This window comes from Eubalaena glacialis, chromosome 13 (genome assembly GCF_028564815.1).
Source record: "Eubalaena glacialis isolate mEubGla1 chromosome 13, mEubGla1.1.hap2.+ XY, whole genome shotgun sequence".
Lineage (NCBI taxonomy): Eukaryota > Metazoa > Chordata > Mammalia > Artiodactyla > Balaenidae > Eubalaena > Eubalaena glacialis.
Genome location: NC_083728.1, coordinates 46,174,409 through 46,194,530, shown reverse-complemented (window position 1 = coordinate 46,194,530; position 20,122 = coordinate 46,174,409). Strand labels below are relative to the sequence as shown.

At 43.0% G+C, this 20,122-nt stretch overlaps 1 protein-coding gene across 2 annotated transcripts in view; it reads right to left on the bottom strand.

The window, feature by feature from the left end:
• ISM1 (isthmin 1) overlaps positions 1-19,364 on the bottom strand; it is a 79,199-nt gene extending 59,835 nt beyond the window's left edge. The window contains exon 1 of one of the 2 annotated variants that reach the window (XM_061208224.1): positions 18,432-19,364. Coding sequence is in view for 1 of the 2 variants with exons in the window: in XM_061208223.1 (XP_061064206.1) it covers positions 17,707-17,844 (138 nt within the window). In the remaining variant the exon portion in view is untranslated. Of the gene's footprint in view, positions 1-17,706; positions 17,965-18,431 lie in introns of those variants that run through there. The other variant, XM_061208223.1, reaches the window with a different exon arrangement.
• Positions 19,365-20,122: the final 758 nt, after the last annotated feature.

Here is a 20,122-nt window from a genome sequence, read left to right as displayed (position 1 = left end):
TCAATTAGTCAAAAGAGTCACCATATTGAATAGAAGGCTCTCAGACCAATGGTTAGACTTTCGGGAGTGTTTGGGCACATGTAACCACAGTGATGGAATGCCCATCTTGCAGTGCTCTCAAAGGTATTCTTTTTAAAAAAAATTTAAGTTACTGCCTCCCTTTATTGTACACGGTGTCCTATAAAGAAGATGTATGTTCACAACTGAGCTTTGAAAGAGGACCGTGGGGCCAGTTCCATTTAAAGGGAGTGAAGTCAAGCAGTAAATTTGCTGGTCACTCTTTTCATACGGACTGTATCTTAGCCAGCAGTTGGTCTTTGATGTCATAACAATAGCCCTGGGCTATGGAGGCAGAGGAGGATGCCCCCTAACACTGAAACTAGTCCACACTCATTAAAATTTGGAGACCAGTCTGCGGGGTAGCACACATGAGGGAGCGCGGGGAGTGGACTCCAGGCTGCCCGGTGCCTTTCTCAGTGAAAAATGGCCATCTCTTCTCTACTATCTACCCTGCCTGCTGCATTCTTTGCTGTATTTTTAATTGAAGTATGATATACATACAGAAAAATGCACGTATATAACCATACAGCTCAATGAGATTTCACAAACTGAACACACCTGTGTAACCAACACTCAGATCAAGAAACAGAACATTACCAGCACCCAGATGGCCCCCTTGTACTCCCTTCTAGTTACTTCCTTGGCAAGGGTAGCCGGTGTCCTCTCTTCCAATAGCATAGATTAGCTTTTCCTGGTTATTCAACATAAACAGAGTTATCCTGCATGTTCTCTTTTGTGGCTGGCTTCTTCCACTCGACACTACATTTGTGAAGTTGTACATGTTGTGTGCAGTTGTTTGCTCTTTCCCAGTGTTTACACTTACTGCCTTACTAGCCATTCTACTGTTGATTGGCATTTTGGATGTTTCCAGTTTGGGGCTATTTTAACTAGCACTGTTATGAGCATTCTTTTTCCAGTTTTTAAGTCCAGAGATGAATACATTTCTATTGGGTATGTACCCAGGATTGGATTGCTGGGTCAGAGGGTATGTATATATTCTGTCTTAGTAGTTACTCTGGAAAAACAATTTTCTAAAGTGTTCATATCAGTTTATATTCCCTGTGGGTGCTCCACATTCTTGCCAACATCTGGTGTCTTCAGTTTTTGTTTTTGTTTTCAGTTTGCCATTCTGGTGGGATAATATAGTGATTTCACATTTCTAGCAGTCATACGGTATTAAAAGTTATTTTTTCTATTTTAGCGATCTACCCAGTCAGTGCTCAAATCTGTGACAATCACAAAATTAATAAGCTATTAAGATCGTTGAAATGAGACTGGTCCCAACTCAACATTTGGGGAGCAAAGGGAGAAGAGAGAGGGTGTTATAGAACATATCCAAAGTATGAGACAAGTTCTGTCAGAACCAAAGCAAAAGAAAGGATAAAATTCACTGGGGGTACAGGGCAGTCAGAGACTTGGGAAGAATGACAGAGAAAGATCTAGAACCAGAGTCGCCCACAAGCTGATCAGATATTAGCAATGTAATGCCATAACCAAGAAAGGAAATATGATACTCCTCTCAACTATGGGAAACATTTTAAAAACCCTGACCACTTGTTCCTCAGAAGACCTTGAGGAAATAGACTTTGTGACACACCGAGGAAAGGGAAAATCTGATTAGTCACAAGGAAGAGATTCTTCTGGCCAGCAACCATAATTAGAAAGCAGAATATACAGCTCAGAGAGCTTGTGAAACTCCTGTCCCCAGGCATGTCCTGTTTCTCTTCTTATGTCTGGGAAAGGAAGGTAGGAAAGGGTGCCCCTTCGTCAGGGAAAGTGGTTGCAGGCTTCGATTGTTAAAGCTCAGTGGGTGATGAATAACATATTTGTGGCCACGGTTCCATCCCTACCATGCAACACACGATTTTTAAGCAGTAACACTGCACAAGAGAAACCATTCAGAAGGAAGATGGAAAGAGAGGGACGTGTGTATCTTGACTCAGAAACAACCTTTGGTGGAATCCAGTGCTGACAGAGCAACCCATGGTCTTTCTGGGTCTGATTTCTCAGAGGCAGGGTCCTTTGGACCCCACCCTTCCCCTCGGCTCGACTCCAGCCCAGAGTCAGGCTGAGCAGCTCCACAACACAGCCCTGGGCGATGGTTGGCTCCCACTGGAGATGTTTGCATGTCCATCCGGCATCCGCTTCCTGGGACGTGGACTTGGATGTGGCCGCATGGTGGGCGGGGTGGGAAGGGGGGCTGTTTAACCAGGAGGCCAGCTCTTTCCCAGTCTCTTCTCCTTAGCTGTCCCTGCGCTTTCCTTTCCTTGTCCCATATGGGAGAAGAAGCCAGGAATAACCTTTTTTAGAAGCATCGCTGATTGGCATGAGGCACAATGTGTGTCAGCATCCCTTCTGTGATATGTTTCCCCGCATAGAAGGTGCTCAGAACAATCACACATTAAACCTTGATTTCCTGACATTGCTCTGCCTCAGTTTCTTCAGCTGCAAAATGAAGAGAATCTTCATTGGGCTATAATGAGAATTAGAGGTGCAAATACATTTAAAGTTCTTACAGCGGTGCTTGGCACAGAACAAATGCTCAACGTTAGCTTCTGTATCACCATCACCATCATTATCACCAGGTTTGAAGGTGAAGTTCAAAAATCAGTAGAATTATCCCATTAGGATGTCTCTTTTTATTTTTTTATTTTATTTTTTTAGGATGTCTATTTTCAGATAAGGAAAATGAAATGCAAAGAGTTGAAGTGACTTGTCCAAGGTTTCACTGCTCTGTAATACCAGCATCCATGAGTTAAACCATTCCTGTGCACCAAGGATGGTCCTTACAACATTATAAACTCCCAGGGATATAACTTTCATTATCCCATTTTTCTGAATAGGACACAGAAGCCCAGAGAAGTGTGAGACCTTTGCCTAAGGGCACACACATAAGAAGCAGATGTTGAGTTGAAACAAATCCAAAGCCCATGCCTTTGGCCACTTTATTGGGCCTTGTGACTAGTTCTGGCTGATGGGATGCTAATAGGTGTGACCCAAGCAAAGGCTGGAGTGTGCTTGTCCATCGGGCTTGCCTCTGCCTTTCTGTGATTTTCCATCACCGTGAGAGAAATGCAGGACAGGTAGCCTGCTGGTTGCAGGAATCTGGGAGATGCACAGAAGAAACCCAGACCCAAACCTCAGCCTGGAACCCAGCCCGCCTAGATCTACTGAACCCCAGCCACCCATAGACCCACGAGCGTGAGAACACATGTTTATCGTTACAGGCCACTGAGTTTTGGGATAGTTTGTTGTGAAGCATAATTGGATAATAGCTAAATAATACCTGATCTGTACTGAGTGCTTTCTGGGACTTGTAACTTGCAAGAAAAGCATGCATCTCAACCAGTGCTTCTTAACCTGTGTATATGTTTCACCTGGGACTCTGATTAAATTGCAGATCCTGATTCAGTCGTTCTGGGTGGGGCCTGAGATTCTTATTTTCTAACAAGCTCCCAGGAGATGCTGCCGCTGCTACTCCATGGACTACACCGTGGGTGCAAGTGTGGAGAAGTCATCCCGAGCTCCTCACCTGTACCTGTGGGTCATGACTGCACCTGGTGGGCTCGGGGCAGTGGATGAGCCACCTTATGTGTAAGGGAAGGACAGTTCTTGCCCTCCAGTGAGAATCCTCTGTGGGTTTCTAATAATCATCACTCTCCTCATGTCTATTGTGGTCAGGGGGTCAGCTCACGTTAACATTTCTGCAGCCTGTTTCATGGGCTAAGGATTAGGAACACCTGATGAGATCTCCCCTTTGTAATTTTTGCCCCTCCTGGAATTTGAAGGTTCCCAGCAATAAACCTGGCTTCCAATTAATTTTGGGCTCATAACCAATACCAGATTTCCAGGTCACAATGTAATTGAGTCTCTAGGCAGGAGAGATACAAAATCTATTTCTGGTTTTCTTAATTTCCAGTCAGGCAGGGCTTGGGACATCAGACAGCAGCTTACGGAGGAAGCCAAGTCTTCTGCTGGGAGACTTTTCCAGCTGGTTCCAAACATAGTCCCGCAACTATGTTTCTTTCCACCATCACCATCACCACCACCAGCACCACGATCACCTGGAGAATTGAGCCCCATGAGACTTTTGTACTTGGAGAATCCTGAAAAGATAGGAGAATTCTTTCCAAGGAAACAGTATCTTCTCCCCTTCCTTCAGCGTTTCATAATATATTATAGATTATACACCTATGTATTAGCTGTAGGAAGATATCATCCTGAGACTCAACTTCCAAATTCTCTGAAGTTTTCTAACAGTGTCTTTGGTTGTTGTAGATCCTAAACATGCTATGTGAGTACCTTTAAAAGATCACCACAATTTTTAATAAGCTAAACATACACCCAGCCATTCTGCTCCTAAGTATTCACACAAAAGAAATGAAAGCATATATTCATGCATGGACTTATACCCGAACGTTGGTAGCATCTTTATTTTAATAGGCCCAAGTTGGAAACAACCTAAATGTGCTTCATTGGGTGAACGGAAAAGTATATTGTATGTGCATACAATGGAACAATAACTGGCAATAAAAGGATCAAACTCTTACGCACCAAACAACATGGATGAATCCCAAAGTCATTATGGTGAGCAAACGAGCTCACTGTACTGTACGTTCTGTATGAGTCTACTTATATAAAACTCTAGGAAATGCAAAAACCAATCTATAATGGCAGAAGGCAGATCAGTGGTAGAGATTTCTGGGGAATGAAGGAGGAATCCCCAAGGAGCACAAGGAAGCTTTTGGAGATGGTAGATTTATTCATCATCTTGATGGTGGTGATGGTTTCACAGGTGTCAACTCCTCAGACTGTTCACTTTAAATATGCACAGTTCATTGTATATCAATTACACCTCAGTAAAGCTGTAGTTTAAAAAATAATAACACAACTGCCATTTTCCACCTCATTGTCTCCCCATCGCTATCTCTAAGAGGTGGCTGGGAGCCAAGGCATGTGTTTTATTTGTTTCATTGGCTTTGGTGCCAATACTCTCTCTGAATGCTGGTGGGAGTAAAGTAACATCTGGGTGGCCTATGACATCATTTCTAGCCTCCCTGTATCCTTCATATAGATTCTAGCCACACCTTGTTATTTTTAAAAATAGAGATGAGGTATCCAGTAGAAAGTAGCCCCTTGAATTCACAGTTGACTTCCCCTTTTCCAGGTCACTTCTGGTGCACATCTGGGGATCAGGGTGCCCCAAACTGTGAGTCTGGCAGCCCAGAGCCCCAAACTTGAAGCTGGAATTCTCCTATTCCATTGGCCCTGCAGCACTGTTCCTTTCAGGGGGCGCAGGGGTGTTGCTCTCTAATGGAGGTATATCAGCCACAGACAATGCTCTCTGTGAGATGACTTGGTTTACTAAAATGTGCATAGGTCAGGTCAACAGGAAGAAGGGGTAGTTAACCTGCTGTTTTTACTTCTACTCAGTTTACAGAAACAACTTTCCAGTGACACATGCTGGTCTGTGCCTGGGGAGTTGATGCAAAGCTACATTTATCAAAGCACCCTGGCCTCTGCCTTTTTTAGGCATTAGAAGACAGTCCCACACACCATTGATGACTTCCCATCGTCGCTCATCCTCCCACTTAAAATAGCAAACAAGCACGGGATGAGGCTCTCAGGAGAAAAACAACAGTCATCTCTCTGAACACCAGCAATTCGTAGGCTTTCCCTAGGCCTGAACTTTCTCATTCCTACAATTTTGGAATTCCTCTCTTCCCAGCTGCTCTGGGAGAAGATGGCATAACCTGATTCTGTTGCTGCTGCAGCACATCCCTTTCTGAGGCTAACAGACTTCAGCTTTGTTAACAGCGACAAGAAGCAGCAGGTGCCTCATGGAAACTCCACCCTGTACCTTTCCTACGTCATCACTACCTAGAGAAATGGCCATGTTCCCATGGCGAATGTTTGAGTAGTGCTTTGTTTAGTTTGGGTTCACCCAGAAGCAAACCCTGGGACAAAGAGGAAGTGGTATACTTGGGAGATGCCCCCAGGAAGCTCTGGTAGGAGAAAGGGAAAGAGGGTAGGGAAGGTAAAGAGCCATAAGTTTATGTTATCAAGTCAGTGACTAGAGTGGGCCGTGAGTGCTTAGTCCCAAGGGGAACACTGGGCACTAGCATGTTGACTTCATTTTATTAGCATTGTGCCCCATCCAACCTTTGCACTGATACACCACAGAAAGAAAGAAATTAAGCTTTATATCTTTTATGTTCAGGGCATCTTATGAAGTTCTTATGGAAGAGGAGTACAGACAAAGTTTAAATAAAATGCAAAATGAGACTTTTTCAGTAACACACTCCCTTGCTATTTCTTTAACATCATTGCATACAATCCCAGGAATTAAATGGACAACCCCATTCCCACGCCCTAAATTATCTTCTGTCTTTTGGGGGATGAGTATAGACAGAGGGACACCCTTAGCTGTCACTGAAGAAAGGGGCTTCATCACCATCCTTTTCTTTATAAATCATAAAATCTTGAGCCAAGGATTGCAGAAGAAAGATGTTCTCAGATGAGAAAGAAATAAGAGGACTGCAGAAACCATTAAAACGTTGTAAAATAAGATCAGTGAAGACAAATGAAAAAACTGAGATAGTCAAATCTGGAGAAGACAGAGGAACTATTAAATGATAATCTTCAAGTCCTGCATGAGATGTGTCTTGAAAAGTGAATGAATAGTGGGAAGAAAAAAAGCAAACATGAAATTAAGATGTATCATAAAAGATTTAAAGGACACATCAGAGAAAAAAATGTTCTGTCATTGAAGGTTGTTAAAAAGTACTTGTACAGGTACTGGGTTGGCCAAAAAGTTTGCTCAGGTTTTTCTGAAAACCCGAATGAACTTTTTGGCCAAATCAATACAAGTGGGATTCTTTCCTTTGGAGGATTTAAAACCACAATAGATTCTTCTTTACTGAATGGATAGTTCTCATGACTTCTGAGGGTGTCCCCAGGCCTCAAAAATCAATGCCTTTTAGAACATGGCTGGAAAAGAATGAATGAAGCAGTTGCACAAATAATAGAAATTTCTTCTGGTTTGTATACAGGAAAATAAAAGGAAGGAATAAAATTATAGTGTTTCTGTTCAAGGTGGCAGACTAAGCATTTTTGTTTACTTCTTTTCCTTCTCCAAATTCTACTGAAAAAGGAGGTGAAATATGAAAATAAACCCCCAACAGAAGTGGAAAGCTGAGAGGGGAACATCTACAGAAGAAGGAATGATTTCTGGTAGATATGAAACCAATGGTAACCAATTGAAAGTGAAACATTACAGAGCTGAGAAAGTGAGAGAAAGATCACCAAAAAAATGAGTTTCTTTAGAGGAATTCCCATAATAATATAAAGAACTGAGCCTGTGTCAGTTTCACTAGCAGGTATTTACTCACAAGAAATAAAAACCTATGTCCACAGAAAGGCTTGTACAAGAAAGTTAACATGATCTTATTTATAATATCCAAACCATTAGAAACAACCCAAATGTCCATCAATGGGGAAATGGATAAATAAATTATGGCATACTCATACAATGGAATACCACTCAACAATAAAGAAGAGAAATCTGCTGATGTACACAGCAATGTGAATGAATGTCAAAAATACTACATTAAGAAAAAGAAGCCCAGACACACACACATACATACACACACAAATGCACACAGTATGATTCCATCTACATGAAGATTTAGAAGAGGCAAACTAATCCATGGTGATAGAAGTCAGAGACTGGTTGCCTGTGGGAGGAGTAAATTACATACAAAGGTGCACTAGAAGACTTTCTGGGATGATAGAGATGTTCTATATTCTAATTTTGATGGTGCTACATAGGTATATATAATTGTGAAAAACTGGAACTGAATCTTTAAGATGCATTCATTTTATTGTATGTAAATTATTCATAATTAAAAAACTTTTAAAAATGTAAAGAGAAAAAAGAAGAGGAGGAGAGGAGGGGGAGGGGTGAAGGAAGAGAAAAGAAGGGAAGAAGCTATAGAAGCTGGGTGAAAAGGATGAGGACAGGAAACTGATAAAGAGTGAAAAAGCTAGCACTAGGGTGGCAAAAGCTGGAAGATTAAGCTAAGACATAAAACACATTAGAAAAATGCAAAGAGATAAAACTACAAGAGAAAAAAATTGAGACATGGAAGACTGATAGATCTTGAAATATCAACATTAGTTTCAAAGTCTAATAGGAGTTCCAGAAGGAGAGGACAAGGATATTGGAAATAAGCAAAGAAATTACTGAAGAAATATTCTTAAGCTGAAGACAACCTTGAGGATTCAGATTGAAAGGGTCCACCAAGTGCTGAACAGGACTAACAACTAAAGCCTTAAATCTAAACAAAAACAGATAAAATTTCTGAACATTGTGAATAAAGAGAAAAATCCTAAAGTCTTCCAGTTAAAAAAAAATCACCTGCAAAGAAATAGCATCAGACTTTTCACTGAAACATGAGACGGTGTAAAAAAAAATGCATTATATCTTCAAAATTCTAAGGGGAAACAAGATAGAACATAGCCAACTGCTAAATTAGCATTTAAATGTGAGAAGCAAATAAAGATGTGCTTAAAAATTTAGGATCTCAGAGAGTTTATCCTTTGATAAAACCTTTCTGAGAGAACTTTTTGAGAATGTATTCCAGCAAAATAAAAGATGAGAATATGAGATTCCAGAAGCAGCAGCAGATAAATAAATAAATAAATAAATAAATAAATAAATAAATAAATAAATCTTATAGTTAAGTCTAAATAATTATTGGGAGAATATACTACTGCTAAGAAATTGTTCCTAAGATAGATATAATGAAAAAGAATGAAAGAAAAAAGGAAGAGAAAAAGAAACAAAGAAGAAGGAATGATCTAGCACTAAATGTTCAGATAATGTGATTAAAATTGGAGAGAGAGACACAAGAGAAAAAAAAAGCATGTTAGAATCTTGTTTTGGGGAGGTTTAGGTTATAAATACTGACTGACTCTCAGCATTGATAGAAAAGTGTAAGTTCAAGTCTGTTTGTTAAAATGTTAAGAGTTAGAGAAATAGAACAATTTCCAAACTTGAGGGGTAATGAGCAAAGTAAATAATATTTAAATACTTATTAAATGTTTAAGTGCCAAGTTCTAACAGTGCACTTACATGCATTCAGTGTTTTAATCCTTACAACAACACTGGGAAATAGTCTTTGTATACCTATTTTACAGATGAGGAAATTTAGACATAGGCTAACTCTCTTGCCAAAGTGAGAGATAATAAATTGGAAGGTGGGAGGCAAAATGAAGAAAATTGGAAATTTGAAAACACCAAATAAAATTGAAAATACACATTCAAATTTATTAGTAATCACAATAAATATAAATGGGTTATATTCATTGACCTATTACATGGCAAAAGAAAATTTGGCTATTGGTTATTAATAAGAGAGATATTCAAACAAAAAAGGCAGAGAAAAGTTGAAAATAAAGGTTGGAAAAAGACACATAATGAATGGCAAGAGAAAAAAAATAAGCAGGAGATGCAAAATTACTATCAAACAAAAAAAAGTGTTCAAGACAAATGTCAATAAAAAGATATATATAAAGGAATTTCACCTTGATAAAAATATAACCATCAAAAAAAGAAATTTTACATCCTAACACCATGGATTCTAAACAAGTAAAGCGAAAATTAAGGGGATAATAAGGAGAAACAAACAAATCCACAATGGTAGTGTCAGAATGCAATTAAATTTTTTGAGGAATGAGCAGATTAAGTAAACAATAAATAAATCAAGATTTGAAGGGTTTTCATAATACAATTAACCATCTTGATCTGACAGGTCTTATAAAGAGATTTAAGACCATACATCATAAACAATATGCAGTCATGAAATAGTTTCAAAATATGCTTGCATTACATACAAACTTTATACTGATAAAGTAAAAATCCAGTAAAATATATGATTTTCTGAGAAGATATAAATTATCAAAAATGACTAGAGAAAAGTTATAGTATCTGAATAGGCTATTGACCATGGAATAACATGGAACATTAATCAGAGATCTCAACCAAAGAGGTACCAAGCCCAAGACAGCTAAAATGAGTGAATTCTAACAATCTTATAAGAAACAGATAATTCTTATTATTTAAAGTGCAAAAGTGGAAAAAGAAGTGTTTTCAATTAATGCCATGGAACTATAATGATATCACTACTGAAATGGATACTGTTAGCTCTCATGTACACACCAAGAAAAATGTAAGCATATATTGCTAAGTATAGCTTTCCCGGATTCCAGAACTAACAAATTGGAGAATATAACAGAAAATAAAACAGAAAATTCACAATAGCAATCAAACCTAGAAAACAGCTTGTCAAAAGAAATGTGAAAAGATGAAGAAAATTCTAAAACTTTACTCAAGAAATAGATACCTTAACCATGTCCTTAATGAGAGGATTAAATATTATAAAATTCTCAAGTCTTCTAAACTTACCCCCTCAATATATATAGCAATTCCTATTAAAAGCTCAATGAATTTTTAAACAAAATAATTCTAAAGTCTGTTTGAAAGAAAACATTTTATAAAAATTTCTAAGAAAAAGAATGTTAATGACAGGGCATTTGCCCTATTAAAAAATACTGTGAAGCTACATGAAATAAAAGAGTGTGGTGTTGGTACATGAATAGAAAAATGAAGGTCAAGAAATAGACTAACATATATGTGAAAATTTTAATATGTGATAAAACTGGTATTTTTTACCAACAAATATAGAATGGGGTATTTACCAAATATGATGGGAGAAGTGGCTACTCACTTGGACAAAAACCAAAGTTATATCTTTATTTTAAACCTAAAACCCACAAATAACTTCAAAGTAGATTGTAGTTCTAAACAACAACAACAACAAAAACACTATAAAACTGTTAGAACAAAATATATTTAAAGATTCTGACAATCCTTATTTGAGTAACCCTTTCTCAAGTAAGGCAAGAAAACAAAAAGTCATAATGGAAATGATTCAGATTTGATTATATTTAGAGTGGAAAGTTTGTGCATGGCCAAAAGCAGCATAAACAATGTTAAAAAATGAGTGAAAGATTGGTTCAACATTTGCAAAGTATATGAGATAAAAGGTCAGTATAGTAGCTATTTTGCAAAGACAGCCACAATGACTCCTCCCATCCCTGAACACACGCTCTTTTGCAATGTTATTTTGCTGGTCCTCCCATCAAGAGGAGTCTATTTCTGGTCCTCTAGAATCTGAGCTGACCAAGTGATATGTTTGGCCAATAGATTGTGGCTGAAGTTGTACAAGTTCATTAAGAGGCCTTGCAATTTCTACTTTACTCTCTTGCTGCTCTGAGTCCACCATGTAAAGACATGTGGAATAACTTCCTTGAGGATGAAGAGAGAGCATAGGTGACAGCCAGCACCAACCATCAAACATATGAGTGAGGCCCTTTTATTTTATTTTTTATTTTTATTTTATTTTATTTTTTTTAACATCTTTATTGGAGTATAATTGCTTTACAATGGTGTGTTAGTTTCTGCTTTATAACAAAGTGAATCAGCTATACATATACATATATCCCCATATCTCCTCCCTCTTGCATCTCCCTCTCCCCTCCCTATCCCGCCCCTCTAGGTGGTCACAAAGCACCGAGCTGATCTCCCTGTGCTATGTGGCTGCTTCCTACTAGGTATCTATTTTACATTTGGTAGTGTATATATGTCCATGCCACTCTCTCACTTCGTCCCAGCTTACCCTTCCCCCTCCCCATGTCCTCAAGTCCATTCTCTACGTCTGCATCTTTATTCCTGTCCTGCCCCTAGGTTTGTCAGAACCATTTTTTTTTTTTAGATCCATATATATGTGTTAGCATACGGTATTTGTTTTTCTCTTTCTGACTTACTTCACTCTGTAGGACAGACTCTAGGTCCATCCACTTTACTACAAATAACTCAATTTCATTCCTTTTTATGGCTGAGTAATATTCCATTGTATATATGTGCCACAACTTCTTTATCCATTCATCTGTTGATGGACACTTAGGTTGCTTCCATGTCCTGGCTATTGTAAATAGAGCTGCGATGAAGACCATGGTACATGACTCCTTTTGAATTATGGTTTTCTCAGGGTATATGCCCAGTAGTGGGATTGCTGGGTCATATGGTAGTTATATTTTCAGTTTTTTAAGGAACCTCCATACTGTTCTCCATAGTGGCTGTATCAATTTACATTCCCACCAACAGTGCAGGAGGGTTCCGTTTTCTCCACACACTCTCTAGCATTTATTGCTTGTAGATTTTTTGATGATGGCCATTCTGACTGGTGTGAGATGATACCTCATTGCAGTTTTGATTTGCATTTCTCTAATGATTAGTGGTGTTGAGCATCCTTTCATGTGTTTGTTGGCAATCTGTATATCTTCTTTGGAGAAATGTCTATTTAGGTCTTCTGCCCATTTTTGGATTGGGTTGTTTGTTTTTCTTGATATTGAACTGCATGAGCTGCTTGTAAATTTTGGAGATTAATCCTTTGTCAGTTGCTTCATTTGTGAATATTTTCTCCCATTCTGAGGGTTGTCTTTTCATCTTGTTTATGGTTTCCTTTGCTGTGCAAAAGCTTTTAAGTTTCATTAGGTCCCATTTGTGTATTTTTGTTTTTATTTCCATTTCTCTAGGAGGTGGTTCAAAAAGGATCTTGCTGTGATTTATGTCATAGACTGTTCTGCCTATGTTTTCCTCTAAGAGTTTTATAGTGTCTGGAGTGAGGCCCTTTTAGACCATCTAGCCCACGTCAAGCCAACAGAAAGCTATAGCCACATGAATAATCCTAAGCAAGATCAGCAGAAGAGCCACCCAGCTGGGCCCAGAGTAAACTGTTGACACACAAACTCATGAGCAAATAAAATGTGATTGTTTTAAGCCACTGTGTTTTGGGATGGTTTGTTATATAGCAATAGTTAAGTGGGACGGTTATTCATAATTTACAAAGAATACCTGAGATAAAAGCAGACAGCCTGCCTGGAAAATGGGCAAGGCAAGTCATGAAACAAGAAACACAATGGCTGTTGACTTGTATCAGAGCTGGAGGCATCTTGATGAGCTGGAACAAGAACTCCAGCCTCCCTGGGTCTGAATCCTGGCCCTGCCAACCATGGTTGTGTGGCCTTGGGCAAGTTACTCAAATCTCTCCAGGTCTCAATTTCATCATCTGTGAAATGGGTATACAAATACTATCTATCTCATAGGGTCATTGTAAGGAAACTCAGTAGCATTAAGTACAAATAAATGTTGCTTTTGCTTTTACTGCTATTAATAGCTCAGATCAACTCGTGAGTCTGAAGCAATGAGTACAAGATGCTAAGCAGTTTTGTTGAAGGCAAGTACAGGGATGAAGGAGGAATGTACTGATAAAGATGGTAGTTAGGAATTAGAGAACAAAGACATTTAGTTACATTTCAGAGTTTGGTTTGCTTTAATGTTATTGTAAAAATGATCAAAGTGATGATTTCTAACACTTCCTTAAATCTCATTGTTTTAATGAGTTCTAGCTTTACTATATAAAATCTGTAGAAATTCATGCTTCTGAATCTGACTGAGATTTAGTAGAGGGACACTCATTTGAATTTCAAGTAAAAGAGATACTATTATTATCATTATCATTATTCTTATCATTGCCTGTGGTTCTATATTTTGGGGTATTCTGTCTTCCAGACTACTTTTTATTATATATAATTGTTTTCTTACTATTATCAATTAAAGACATATGAAAGAACTAATCTGAGTATCTGATCAACATGACACAAGAGGAGATAAGATTTCATTCAAAAGTGAAAAAAGTTGATTTTTCTGTGCATTTTTATACAGCTGTTGCAGACCACTGTAAAATTTCTTATTAGATGTTTTAAAATACTGAAAACAGTACAAAGACTAACATCATTATTTATTATTCTTATGAGCCACATAACCAATAGAAATAGTGTGTTCAAAGCATTTTACTACCACCTCATAACAGCATACCTAACAGTACAGGGACAGCCACTTACAGAGTCAAAAAACCTCTCTCCTACTATGTTGAAACTACAAAAAAAATCATGTTAGATCATGTTTATATATGTGTGTTTATGTATGTATATATAACTTAGATAGATAGATAGATACGTTCATATTTGACACAATAAGACTGTCAAGATGTGTTTGAAAATGTCAATTGTTAGGGACTTCCCTGGTGGTGCAGTGGTTAGAATCCGCCTGCCAACACAGGGAACACGGGTTTGAGCCCTGGTCCGGGAAGATCCCACATGCCGCCCAGCAACTAAGCCCGGGTGCCACAACTACTGAGCCTGTGCTCTCGAGCCTGCGAGCCACAACTACTAAAGCCCGCTCACCTAGAGCTCGTGCGCCACAACAAGAGAAGCCACCACAAATGAGAAGCCCCCGCTCGCCGCAACTAGAGAAAGCCCGAGTACAGCAACGAAGACCCAATGCAGCCAAAAATAAAAATAAATAAATTAATTAGTTAATTTAAAAAACCCCAAAAAACCTAAGCCCTGAAAAAAAAAAAAGAAAGAAAATGTAAATTGTTAAAAGCCTTTTTCTCTTTTGTAGCCAGCAGGATGACTTTCTCAAGAACTTGGAATACAAATATTCTTCAAAGATTTTTACACTTGTAAAATAACAACAACAAATTAAGCAGCTTCCGGCTCTGCAACTGTGGGCAAGTTACCCAACCTCAGTTTTTTCATTTGAAACAGGGATAACGATAATGCCTAATTCACGAGATTTTTGTGAGGATTTAAAAAGAAAATACATGAAAAGTGCTAAGAACAGTGTCTGACACATAAAAGGCACTTGACAAATCTTAGCTACTATTGTTATTCTTACTATTTTATTGGGTGCCCTTGATATGCCAGATCTCAAATAAAGGTGCATCTCTTTTAAATGTTCCCAAATATACTACAATTTGGGAAAATAAAGCTACCATTGTGTATTTCTGACTCCAACCTCATATTTCAGAATATTTTAAGCAGAGATAACAACACAAATAATGCAATATAAGGATTGATGAACTTTCTGGTTACAAAGAATGATTTTAGCAGCTTAAGATATCCCAGAGGCAGCAAACTTAAGTTTAAATGTAGTTGGTTAAGATAGGTTATGACTTCCCTGGTGGCGCAGTGGTTAAGAATCCACCTGCCAATGCAGGGGACACGGGTTCAATCCCTGGTCCGGGAAAATCCCACATGTCACAGAGCAACTAAGCCCGGGTACCACAACTACTGAGCCTGTGCTCCCGAGCCCGCGGGCCACAACTACTGAGCCTGAGCACCACAACTACTGAAGCCCATGCGCCTAGAGCCCATGCTCCACAACAAGAGAAGCCACCACAATGAGAAGCCTGCGCACCGCAACAAAGACCCAATGAAGTGGAAAAAAAAAAAAAAAAAGATAGGTTAAACATGACCAGTAAACAGAAAGAATATGGCACCCACAGTTTTGTTTTCAAATACACCTGCTACTAGCTAATTCACATCCTGGGCCCTGAAAACGATACACTAATAAAGGTCTTTTGCAGACCTCCTCACTTGAAGGAATATATTCTCTCCATTTGAATCATAATACCTTTGGAGAGTCAGAGGGTCAAAGAAATAACTTTAGTCAGGAAAAATATAAGACTTTTATAATAACAAATTACAAAAGAGAGTAAAATTATGAACTAAACTGTTAAACTCATCATTCTGCCTGAATAAGTTCATTGAGTGGACAGAATAACCAAACACGATTACAAAACAAGCTGAAAGCTGATGGATTAGCAGCTACTTGCGACCCAAGATACTCCTAGGAGCATTACTCTTTCTAAATCCCCCATTTCTTCTGCCCTCTTGGGACAGTTCTTCAGCCACAGGCTCTTTTGAGAATTTAATCCACTTCCCCTTTGCAGTTGCCACTTCCACCAGCTGCTTCTCTCATCACCTTACCAGTCAAACGGAAAAGGCCAAGCCTAGGTTATTCTAATGATAGCAGACACCTCATAAAGGAATCTGCCAAATTTACTTTTCCATAGAACATCGTTTTTACAGCTTTTCATGAGTCCACGAGGAAAGAAAGCATCATGTATAAAATGTGACTTCCAGAAATCTCGACGATATTAGGAATTGTTCTTACAGGGTTAGAGTGGGTGGGTGTACCACCATCTACAGAATGGGGTGTCTTCAATTCCCCCAAAGGAATCCCGTCAGGCTGTCACTGTACCTGTTTGCCCACAGGAGAAGAGAAGAGGGCCTCATAAAGTTAGGACATTTTCAGAAATGTTCCCAATTTAAAAGAACTTTAGGCTCTGGGGTGCATACTTTTTCATTCCTGGTTTTGCATTTGGGTGTAAGGATCACCTTGCTTTAGTCTATAACATCCTGGCAGAGAGAAAACATGGTGTAACTAATCAAGAGTTTGGAATGTGTAAACTTTGCAAGTTTCTTAACCTCTGTACCTCAGTTTTTGCATCTATCAGGGGAGGATATTAACAGCATAGTACATCATTAAATCGGTTAAGTTCTGTAAAGCACTTAAAACTAGCACACGGTAAGCACTGTGGAAGTGTTTAAGTGAATTCCTTCTCTCTACAACAGTAGGGTTTTCAGGCAACAAATTACATAAAGATGTGAGAAATGAACTAATAGGGGCAATGGTCTTAAAGCCCTTTGGGAACAATGAATAATGTTTATCTCGACATAAAGAGTTTTAGAGGGGCTGGTTTGAGGAGGAGATTTTAGGAGAGAATTCCCGCTGCTTCCTGGGAAAATCCCTGCTGACTTCTACCCATGCCCCAAGTTGACAGTTGTCACAAGGAAAGGCACTTCTTCCCAAGACAGCGGCAGGAAATCCCTACCTGGACAATCCTTTATTTGGAAACCAGAGAATTCCTCTTGTGTCTGACGCCCACTACCCGCTCCCCAGTTGTGACCCCCTCCCCTGCCTTGGAGCTGCACAGATCATTAGAATTCCATTCCTAAGGCGACCTTCAACAGGGGCAGAATGCTGGAAGAAGTCTTTGCTGTAAGTTTAAAAGCCCCAGGTAACGCCGGGCCAAAGTACAACGGGTGGCTTGACTCCACGCCCTCCGCCCGCCTGGGGAGGTATAAGGGAGGCACGGGTACCACGTGGGCGAACAGGGGATGTCTGGCCATTCTCTTCGGGAAATTATTTCCTGACCTTTGCGTAGCTTTCTGAGGGGGCAGAATCGCTGGGGTTCTTCCTCCCAAACCCAGTTTGGGGATTTATCCTAAAGTCTCCTTCCGCTCCCCCCTCCTCCCAGAGTAACGTTACTCAGTCTCCAAAGGGTAACCAAAGAGTGGCAGCACCCCAAAGCAAACCCAGACATACTCCACACTTCCTGCGCCCATCTCAAGCTAGCACCCTCAGGTACCTGGTGACAGACCACCTGGAGGAGCATGCCTGCCAGACCTCGAAAGCGGTCCAGCCTCCAGGCACGTACCCCGCTCCGCCTCAGCCGGAGATCGGTGGTCCCGGCAAAACTGCTGCCAAAACAGATGCTCTTTGGTGGGGCGGGGACCCGCCTCCTCGCTACCATCAGGTGCTAGCTAGGTCAGCTCCCCGCCACCCGGGTCTCCGCGGCCACGCGCGCCCCTCTCCGGCAGCGCACTCACCTGCAGCTGCGTCCGGCTGGCGTTGGCCGCGGCCGCGTCCGGCCCGTCGGCGGCTCCCGAACCGCGCAGCACCGTGATGTGCAGCGTGAGCAGCAGCAGCCCCAGCAGCAGCAGCAGCTCGGCCGCCAGGCGTACCATCCTCCTGAGGCGCGCGGCTTTAGGACCCGGCGCGGCGGACGGCGGCGGCGGCGGGGGAGGAGGAGTCGGAGCCCGGGAGCCCGGCGGCGCGGCTCCCGCCTCGGCCCCCGCCGGGGCCCCGCTCCCCGAGCCCGCGGGGCTGGCCCTGGGCGCGGCGGGGCGCGCCGGGCTGGGGGAGCAGGAGCCGCCGCCGCCGCCGCCGCCGCACCACGGCGGAGCCACGGCGGGGCCGGGGGCGTCCAAGCTGGCTGCGGAGCAAACCCCGGCGCTCCCCGGCGGCGGCGGCGGCGGCGGCGGTGGGGACGGCGGGCCGCCAGGGGCCCGGGTCGGGCCGGGGACCACCCTGCGGGCAGGGGGCAGCGGGGGCGACGGCGGGGCGGGCGCAGCCGAGCCCCCGAGCGCACATGGGCGCCCCAGATGTGGCCGCGGCGCCGCAGCTGGAGCGGGAGCGGCCGCCAGAGGAGCGCGGGGAGGAGGAGGAGGAGGAGAAGGAGGAGGAGGAGAAGGAGGAGGAGGAGGGCTTCAGTGGCGGCCCAGAGTTACCTCCACGCTGGGCTCCCCCGCCCTTGCCGCCCGGAGCCACTCACCCGACGAACCACCTCCCCTCCTCCCTGCGCTCCTTCGGGCCGCGGGCCGCGCCGCCCCGCCGCCGAGTCCTAGGGTGAGCCGGCTCCGGATGGGGGCTCCGGGACCCGCGGGCTGTCACTGTCTGGAGGTGACCTGCGCGCTCCTCCAGAGTCCGCGTCCGCCTGCCGGGCTGTGCGCCACCGCTGCCGAGGTCTCTGTGGGCGGCGAGGGCCGAGCCCTGTGCGCACTGCGTCTCGGGGCTGTGGGTAGGGGGCGGGGGGGGGGTGCCTGGACGAGTTTAGAAACCTTTATTGACAAGGTGGAGTTGGGAGTTGTGGTGTTGGAGACGGAGAGGGTGCCGGACCAGCCAGGTGTCTGTCTGCGACTGTGCGCCCCTCCCTCAAGCTGGCGTGCGTACGTATGAGGTTTTCGTTCCAGAAAGGTCTTGACACTCGCTGCCGCACGGTGGGCCGCCCGCTCTCTGAGCGCCTCTGCTCAGGCGCCCGCGGCGCGGGGTAGAGCCTGGGAAGGCAGGCGAGTCCGATTCGCTGGGCGTCCGTCTGGTCCAGTGCGCAGGTGTCTCGGCGGGAAGCTGCAGGGGCCGAGTGCCCGCGGGCTCGGGCGCGCAGAACGGAGGTGGGGCACTGGGGGTAAATCTCAGCTCAGGCAGTCGCGTGTCGGGGGGCTCATCCCGGAGGCGCCGCGCCCGGAGGGGACCTGGGGGCTGCCGTCGCACAGCCGCCGCTCCCGCGCCAGCGCCTCATGACCGCGCTGAAGCCTCGGGCTCCCGCGCGCAGCTCATGCCTTGCAGGGGTCAGCCGGCGAGTGGAAGGGCTCGAGGGTCGAGCAGAGGGCAAGGGGTCCTCGCCTCGGATGCAAGAGAGAACCGGGTCCGGTGCCGGGCTCAGATCACCGCAGCGGCACCGGCGCGTCCCGCTCGGGCTCCCGCCTTCTCCAGGAGGCTCGGAGTGGCTGGCGCTCGCTCTGGCTGGGGCCTTTTATACTACTCTTCCTCCGCCTCCCCCTCGGTTTCCTCCTTCCCTCCTCCGCTGTGCCCGCCCAGTCCTTTCCTCCCCGTGAGCGGAGCCTTCAGCCTAGGCATTCACAAATTTCGCAAATTTCCAAGCCCATCTCGCATTCTGGATTCCAGTGTCCCCGGAATGGATCCTCTCCATTCTCCCTTGGGGACTGAAATGAAATAAATAAACAAACCTTTCTCTCCGGCACGCCCCCTCCCCCCGCCTCCATCCCTACAAACTGAAGTAAGATTCTTAAGTCAACTACCTTCCGAGTTCACGTCTTTACGCAAGGCACCTCATCCAAGTCTTACCCAAATTAAGACAAAAATACACTTCCATCATTCCGAAAGTTCCTCGGGCCACCGTGGCGGTGGTTAAAGTATGGTATGCTGGTTGGTTTTATTTGTGTCAGGGTCAAGAAGGGCTAGTTGCTGCTCTAGAGATGCGTTGTGAGCATCTTTAAAATCCCAACCAACCCTAGCATCTTATTAAGAAATTGACAGCTTTTAAAAGCATTCGGTTTCTTTCCTTTTCAGTAGTTTTTTTTGTGGGGGACGTTGGGAAAGGGGAGATGTTTGGAGGGAGTGAGTGCTTTAAATGTTTAGGCAGCCGGTCCTGTCAGGCATCTTACTGAAGTCCCCAGGCTCTAAGATGCCAATAATTGTCAACTGCAGCGCTGGGGAAGAATTTGA